At 29.3% G+C, this 9,499-nt stretch overlaps 1 protein-coding gene across 1 annotated transcript; it reads right to left on the bottom strand.

Annotated features, from left to right (window-relative positions):
- On the bottom strand, positions 1–6,580 carry LOC145938803 (uncharacterized). The gene is made up of 8 exons (XM_083042574.1): positions 6,508–6,580; positions 5,862–5,989; positions 5,525–5,793; positions 5,201–5,238; positions 4,784–5,137; positions 4,565–4,698; positions 4,243–4,495; positions 1–53 (listed from the first exon to the last, which is right to left on the bottom strand). Exons 1-8 carry the CDS (start codon positions 6,578–6,580, stop codon positions 1–3), a joined length of 1,302 nt encoding a protein of 433 aa, XP_082898700.1.
- Positions 6,581–9,499: the final 2,919 nt, after the last annotated feature.

Raw genomic sequence — 9,499 nt, 5'->3', positions numbered from 1 at the left:
TTACACGTTTTGCTCAATTATATTAACGATTAAATGAACCATTGATGCTTGTTCTAAGAATAAGAAAATAATTGTTTTAAAAGCATTGTTATTTGATATATATCAATTTGTTTAAAAAATAAATACAAAAATACTTAAATAAATTGCGCATGCAAATAAAGCTACAATACATATAATCATATTAATCTAATTATATTTTATTGGACTGGATATATTATCCAATAGACAAGTTATACGCTTCCCTGGATTATATTTAGGATTGGCTGAACCAAAAATATTTGCTCTAAGATTAAGAAAACGGTTGTTTTAAAAGCAAGTGAATTTATTTAGATTATTTAATATTGTTGTCGAAATTGTATATTGCGTTGTTTGTAACACAATTTCTACTTGCAACTATTATTCATGTTGCCACATTAAAATAATGTGATGTTAAAACTGCTATCATATTCTATTGCTTTAATAACATGTGTATTAGCATTATTATTAATGTCAATTAATGTGATTACTAAATAACATAACAATATGCTTGAAACATATAATCGTTGCTGTTGTTTTAAATGGATGTAGAATTCGTAGAAGCTTTATGTATTATCCTTTAAAAAAGAGGAAATTATAATTTTCAATTCAATGTAAATAATTAATCCTTAGACTAAATAGGTAAAGAATAATTGTTTATATTGAATCAAAAATTATTTTTAATTTCCTCTTTTAAAAAAAAAATACATAAATATCTTTTACGAATTCTACATCCATTTAAAACAACAACAACGATTGTACGTTTCAAATACTGTCATACTGTCATGTTATTTTATAATCACATTAGTAGACATTAATAATTACGCAAATTACACATGTAATTTAAGTAATAGAATATGATAGGAGTTTTAACATTACATTACTTTAATATGGCAACATGGACAGTTGCACTATAGGAATTGTGTTACAAATAACGCAAAATACTTTTGCAAATCAATTTGACAACAATATTTATATATTTTACGAATTCTATCTAAAACAATTACCTAAAATAACAAAAAATGGTATTTCAAGCACTTTATGATTAATATTGACAAATATCTTTACGTAATTATGAAAGGTGAGAAAGTTCAAGAAATTATAAATGTTTTTCTATTACAAAGAAATCTATTATATCATATTAGAATAATCACAAAACAAAACACTTATATACGTGCTTATATATAATGATACAGCATAACAAACTATAAACACTTTAAAGTACAAAGGAAAATAGCTTTTATCCTCAATAAAATGCTTACAAGCTTTATACGTAACAAAAAATTTCGTAAAATATAAAAAACACTTATATATACGTACTTATATATAATAAGGGTTTTGAAAATCGTTAAACTATAAACAGTTTTAAAGCACTGGAATATATCTTTTCCCCTCAATAAAATGTTTATTACAAGTTTTATACGTCTCAAGTTTTGACTGAGGCATAAATACCCAAGACTGTGTGTCTTCTATCTCATATGCGTAAAAATGAAAATTAAACTGAACTGTTTTTAGTTCCTTACATATAAAGAAAGTTTCATGTGAATCATTTTTTATAATATATTGAATATTGCCAAATTTGCTATTAGTTTTATCTATTACAATAACCATGTTCGGTTTATAAAGAGTTCCATTAACTTTTATCCAAGATACACATTTATAACTATCAAAAGAAACAAACGGTAGTATACACTTAAAATTATTGAAAAGGTCGATATTCATCAAATTGTTATGTAAGATGACACCCCACTTTAAACGATTTTCAAAACCCTTATTTGAGATAAATCTACAATTTAATTGTAGTTGATGTTTCATAGCTAATGAATATGCAGATTTTTTCTAGATGTAATAGCATTTGCAGTATGTTTAAGTTCTTTATGTTTTGCTTCAAATCGTATGGACGACACATATTTGAAAGGACCTATCTGTTGCATAACTCGTGGGTAATGAAGTAAAAAATGATGCTTCGGTTTTAATACATCATCAAATAAATTTATATATAATTTATGATGTTCACTTGTTAGCTTTTTCAATAAGCTACAATTTTCATCGGTTACTTCTTTTGCCATTATAATAGACATCATTTTTCTAAGAAGTATGTATAATTTCCAAGTTTTATTTTTTTTTGGTATAAGATCGCCAATTATCAAACCTAAATATTGCCAAAGACATGCCATTTCAGCTGCAGAATAAATAATCTATTTATTTTTTAAAGCATTTATGTTAATTAAAGGCGGTATGTTTATTGAATGATTATCCCCGTAATCAAAAGAATAAATTCTATTATTTAATCTTTCAAGAGAAAATAATTTGTCCTTATTTATTAACCTATTTAACAATTGACCTAAATCGTAGCGACAAATTCCCTCATATAAATCATGCATGACATCGACACAGAGATTTTTTGTGATGTGAAAATTGGTTATCGAATGGAAAGTACATTCCTCGGTAATACCATGATTTCTATCATTGACATCTATTGCATAATTTTCAACATTTCGAAGTAACTCAACATCTTCAAGAATCTGTTTTTGACGAGTTATTGTATCTACTAAGCATATTCTACAGGAATAATTAGAATTGAAGCTTGTATTTAACCCGAAAATAGCATGAAGCCCTAAATTATCTCCAAGAATATTCATTAATGCAAAATTTACCTTTTTTTCCGAGTTTCCGATATTTATTGTTATACCGTTAATCTGAAGTTTATTAATCTCATTAATGAGAGGTGCAAAAATCTGCTTATTACCAACTTGTACGTAATCAGTAACGTTATGTAGTTGTATCAAAAAAATATTTTCAAGCATACTCGCGTATTGTTCCTCGATACCACCGATAGCAATATACTACTCCAAACTTATGTAAACCTCGATGAGTACCTAAAGGATTATTTATTTCCAATTCATCGTAATAAAGAATCAAAGGTAGTAAATCGTTGTTATGCTGTTGTTTAATAGAATGCCATATTTCATTTTGCAATATACTTGTTGTTATTTTGTTCTGTTCACTTTTTATAATGTTTGACATTATTTTTTTATATACATTTGGCAACTCTAAAAAGGTCTTTAATATTTTTTCAAGAGGTACAATGCATATTTTTCGATTTTTTACGAGCATTTGTTTAGCAGTATTCATAAGTTTAGAATCAATAAATGCGCCGATGCATATTTCTTGCGGCACTATTAGAGAATTTAATGATTTAAAATAAAGCATTGTTTGATATTCTGACGATCTGCAAATGCATTACTTAAAATATCAAACATAGTACTTAAATCTTCATTAGGATTCTGCTCAATTGACTTGTATTTTTCCTCTATAATTTTTACGCAATTAAGAAAATTTTTTATTGATTCTATTATTTCCTGACAAAGTTTACGCGGTAATGATGGTCGAGAGTATAAACTTGCAATAAATAAAGATGAAATTTGTGCGATCTTTTCTGTAAATTCTACAACAGTTATGTCCTTAAAATTGTTATCGCTATTACTAATAGCACAAGAAGTAGAAGGCATTGATTGTGAGGGTAAATTACTAAATGTGATCTCTTCCATAAAACTTTTATCAATATCTAAAACATTATTGTCATTGCAAAATGACTTATTATTGGTTTCAATATTGTCTTTAATATTAGTTTCTAAATGAGTTCTGGATAAATGTTTAAGAAAACTATAAATATCACTAAAAGTGCGAGAACACAACATTTTTGTTGACAATTCTTGTCGACATCGAATAAAAGAATGCAGTTTTGTAGAATGTTTTAATTTACAATGTGCTTTCAAACATCTAATAGAGCCATACGATTCGAAGCAAAATGGGCAAGAATACATTATAAAAAATTTTAGTGTTATTAATTATTAATAGAATTTTAATTTTAATATAATTCTATTTGAATTAATATTATTAATTAAAATAGAATGTTAAAGAATTAAATTTTAGAATAAACTATATTTTTATAAAGTACTTAAAATGTTATTTTTATACTTAATATCGCAGAAATGAAATAAACTTTATAAATTATTAAATATCAAATAAAAGGAACTGTGTTTCTAAATATCAAATAAAAGGAACTATATATGAGACCACGGTTATATCAATAATAATATTTGTAACTTTTGTAATATTTTAAACTTTATCATAAATTTTAAGGAGTATTTTTTAACGTACTTATTATTTCTAAAATATGTGACGGTGTTTTATCGTATTTTGTTGTAAAGTTATACAACTCACGTTGGATCAGTAGCCATATATGATGAGCTGCTGCCGGATATTCGATATTCATCACATGAAAGATTTTGAAGCAAGTGTCGATTGCTCTAAACGCAGATGTTACGTTGTATAAGACCTTGTCCACAGATATAAAAAACGATGATATTTCAGCCAAAGTAGGTCCTACGACAATAATATATGGTTGAAGTGTCAAATTCATCTGGTACATCGCATCAATTCGTTTTTGTCGAATATCACTTATATCTCCAGCAGTCTGAAAAATCATGATTATAAAGTACATGCATTATTTTTTGAAAAAATTAAATAAAACTTTAAATCATACCTTGACGTGTACAACAAGACTTTCTTCAGATTCAATCATTGAAGGTTTCCAATGACCCTTCTTTGTTGTTGTAACTCGTCCTCTTGGAGGAATCATGTATGACAGTGCACACAATTGCGCAATAGCTTTAGATTCTGTTTCCGAAAACGTTATACAAATTATATTTTCAAGTTTATAACTGCATAAAAATTATTATACAATAATATACAAATAACATACCATCGCTTTGATCACTTCCTATTATTTGTAATAGTTCATTTACTCGAGGAATTTTCTTTTTCTCAAGAGGACAAACTTTTAAAACGTTTTGGAAGAATTGAGGCCACTGACTAATAGCGTCTTCTGTCGAACTTAATTCGAAATGTTCAAAATCCTGGACTATTAATAACCAGCCCATTGGATGAGTTAAAATCGGCCATTTTTCTAATATTTCGAATAGCGAAGTATTCCGATTATTTCGATTGTCTTGCAAACGAATAGTAGCAGTAGCCTTCCAGTGGCTTTCAACCACTTCCCACGGTTCTCGATTAGTTTCCAACCATTTGACGCTTGTCTCCAACACTTCACTTGTAACTAAAAATAGAATTATAGATCATATTATATAATTAAGAAAATATTTAAAATCTATTGAAATACCATCATTAGATGCTTCACTTTCTTGATCAGTATTAGAACTTGTAATATCAGAAATATCTGCTAGTATACGTTTATTTTGTCGCAATTTATTTCGATATTTGTCTACAAGTTTACCGCGTACAGAAATCGATTTTTTATTTCGAGAGTTCTGTTTAGATATTGGTGCAACATAATATAAATTTATGTCCTCCGATGGGAATACTTCTATTATTCCTCGAGCAAGATGCAAAAAATCATGTTTATTAACCGGCTTATTATAAAAAAAATTATTTAACTAAATTATATTTTATATACTTATATTAAAAAGTAAAACATTTAACTTACCCTTTAACAGTATTTAATAAATGTGAGGTTAATAATTCAATAAGAATATGTCTGGAATGCTTCGACAGTGTCTTGGTTTGTAAATAACTTCGTAATATCAAGCGACCTTGTTCATTTTCTTTTAATATTTCACGGACAGTAGGCCGTTGAAGTCTTCTATACATCTGTGTTCCAACAAAACATTTTTGTTTTTTCAAAGGTGACGACTCAATGTTTTCTTTTGATTCGCCAGAACTATCGCTCGCTGTATCGGTATCGTGGTCTTGTTCCTGTATTATTTATAAAATTATTTACAAAATTAAAAAATCTTGTAATAATAAGAAAAAAATATAATTACATCATTTGAAATCCGAAAATGTTCCTTCCATTTCGTTATGAAGCGCATCCTTAAACCAATTGTTGGAATCAATTCTTTTATTAAATCGTGTGTTAGATTTTGCAATGAAGTGAAATCAATTGCTTGTGCTGTATATACCAAAAAATAATTAATTGTCAAAAACATTATATTACATATTGTTATACGAATCACATATTATTTTGTGCGTATTTATATAATAGCAAGGAACTATAGATATGTAAATCGAAAAAAATTAACATAATAGTAAAAATAATATGCGAATCAATCAATAGCTCTTGTACATTATTATTATACAGGAAAAAATGCTATTGTTTCTATTAAAGTCGACATAGGCTGCCACATAAATAGTTTATTTAATTGTATTTACAGTTAATTAAAAAAAAAAAAGATTATTAGAATCAATTACAATGAAATACAGTCAATAGCAAATACAGTTGAATGAACTATTTATGTGTGTGGCAGCTCGTAACGTCGATAATTAATCGAAGTAACAGCGTTTTTCCCATGTATGTTTAATTAAAGATAGACGAAAAACGTTAACTCAATTTAGCAATTATACTATTAACTGAATATGCTCACCTAATAATAATTAAAAATAAGATATTTAGATAATAATAATATTTACCTTTGAAATGTTGAATAAGGTTATCTTCCAAGCCCCAATCTTTCAGGAGATTGACTGTCTCTTTATCAGCCATTATAATGTTCTTACATATATAATCTTTTTACAATACGACAATACGACAGTATTTTTACTTTGACTCAAACACTAAAAACAAATTTGTGACACTCTCTTGATAAACCATAAGCACTGTAAAAGGACCGAGCAAAGGCGACCGTTATAAAACGTGTTCAGACTGGTCTCTGAAATAACAAAAGAATCAGACGGATGGCGACATGAGAGTACATATAGACTGTACGTACAATGTCCGCCGATCGCGCGGAAGACGATGTACAAGAGAAGCATATAAAATGCACGTACAATGTCGATCTGAAGGCGCAGGCACGAACACGAACGTTCAATATACGCCGGTCGCAAGGATAGTGACGGCAAAAAAGCAGCGCGCACAACGATACAATTACAATGTCCGCCGATCACACGGAAGCGACGACAAGAGAGCAGACACGCATTAACTCGCGTGAACAATGCCCGCCGATCGCACAAAAAAGAAGTTGGCACGCACTAACACGCGCGGGCGGGATACAATGACCGATACCGCATGGTCGACATCGTTCGGTGTAGTGATGTGCGATTCTGAATCGATCTTCATGAAAATCGATTTTCTCGACGAGAAAAATCGATTTTTTGTATCGATTCCATAGTATACGATTTTCGAGAGAATCGATTTTTTTAAAGCTAGAATCGATTCTTTTTTGTGCTGTTTTCTGACTTTCTACTAATATCGGTGAGTACTACGTTTTAAATAAATAATGAAGTTTGAATTGCCATGCCGTTAGCACAGTATATACAGTAGCGGTGAGTAGCTCAACTCTCTCTCGGCACCTTTGATGTTAGTCTCATTTAAAGACTGGCTCAACGATTAATTAAAAAAATTGAAAAAGATTAATGCGTTATTTAAAGTACTTTTTACTCTTATCTTACACCTTTCAGAACCTACCTAACTCCTAAACTAGTAATCGTCGGTCTTACAAGGTTTTAGTTAGAATTCAATTTTACATTCGACTAGAAAATTATCGACTCGCAAAGGGGATCTCGGCTCTCTTTAGGATTAGCTCGACCAGCTTGAACTCCCGAAGGTCTACTACAATTTTTTAGATAAAAAAGTATAGTTTAGTTAATTTCTTTATGTTTCGGCATATTTCTTCTTTTATGCTAAATAACGTAAAAAAATCGATTTTCACGAGATCGATTTTTTGTACTCCGATTTTTATGAGAATCGATTTTTATATGTGCGATTCAAAATCGATTCAGAAATCGATTTTTATCATACGATCGCACATCACTAGTTCGGTGAGGTCCCGTTCGCAAGAATGTTCGCGAAACTCGCGATTAGGCGATGCGTTAACTAATCGAGGAGCTCGGTGACGAAACACGTGATTCGTCATCGACCCGCGATCGTGTAATACGGGGTGTCCCGATCAAACAATATCCAAACACGCATGAATCAATAATATTTAAGTGTAACATCTGACAAATATTTCATTTGTACCAATATACAAAATGTATACGGATGAAATAAATTGTATTTTAATCAACAAGATAATGCATATGTATTGATCATAATGATATTATATAGCAAATATTTTTGTATCGCCAGTGAAGAATAAAATTAGGAATAACTGTAGACGACCCAACTGGCTTAATTGATTTTTATTAATTCGATGTCATATAAAAATACAGACTACGTTTCGACCTTTGGTTCAGGTCCTTATCAAGTCTAAAATTATATAAAAAATAATAATACGAATATATCAAAAAGAAAATCATTTTATGGATGTATAGCGTAAACCAAGTGAAACTAACGATAGGTATAAAGTAAATCATTTAAACATACCTTACGTAACATTTAATAAAATTTCAACAAGTTAAACTTCTCTAAATACATATGATGTGTCAACTAACGTTTCATAGAGATGGTAAAGAACAAACTAAGTTAAACATCCTTTATTATTCTATCATAAATAGGATTTAAATTCTCTGTGTCTTTATGTAGGTTAATCGTGTTGTTATATTTTTTTATATAAAACATTTCGGCTATCTCTCTTTTCCTAGTATGTGTTTCCCGATGTAAAATATTAAAGGTTGTCCAATTAAAGTCATGTAAATATTCATTTCTATGTTTGCTTATAACGTTCTGGTTACTACTATGCAATTTTATGTTATTCATATGTTCTTTTATCCGAGTATTTAGGTGTCTTTTAGTTTGTCCAATGTATGTAGCGTCGCAGTCGTTGCAGTCAATCTTATATACAATCTCGGTCATATCCGCTTTAGGCAATTTGTCTTTTCCGCGTTTAATTACATTGTCTAGTTTTTTTAGTATCGTGTAAATAACATTTAAGCCTGTTTTCTTAATAGATCTCGCAATAATATCACTTAAGTTTTTAATATACGGCATTAAAATACAAGAAGAAATATCAAAATCATTCTCTTTGTCAGCAACGTTATGAGAGTTTTTTAAAAAACATGTTCTTTTATAGATATAACGCTCGATGATCGTCATAGGAAAGCAATTATTAGACAAGATTCTTTTTACAATATGTAAGTTCCCATTATGGAAACGATCATCAGATAACAAAATAGCGCGATCAACTAAGTTATTGATGGTGTTCACTTTGTATTTAAACGGATGATTGGAATAATAATTTAAATATCTACCAGAAGAGGTAGGTTTCCGATACCAATTCGTCATAAGTTTCCCATCGTTTCTAATAACCATTGTGTCTAAAAAGTTAATCCTGTTATTTGTTTCAATTTCATGCGTAAATTGCAGCCGATGATGATAACTGTTAAATGTGGTCAAAATAGTGTCAATTTCAGTACGCGGTACTACCGCAAAAATATCATCAACATACCTGCAATAAACTGAAATATCAAATTGTAAGGAGCTTAAACAATGTGTCTCAAGAAGTACTCTGCGTTGATACCACTGCTT

The sequence above is a fragment of the Prenolepis imparis genome, unplaced genomic scaffold (assembly GCF_030444845.1).
Source record: "Prenolepis imparis isolate NDT839.2.m4 unplaced genomic scaffold, iyPreImpa1.0 SCAF_1, whole genome shotgun sequence".
NCBI classification, from domain to species: Eukaryota; Metazoa; Arthropoda; class Insecta; order Hymenoptera; family Formicidae; genus Prenolepis; species Prenolepis imparis.
The sequence above is the reverse complement of the archived record's forward strand: the minus strand, read 5'-3'. Positions and strand labels throughout refer to the sequence as shown.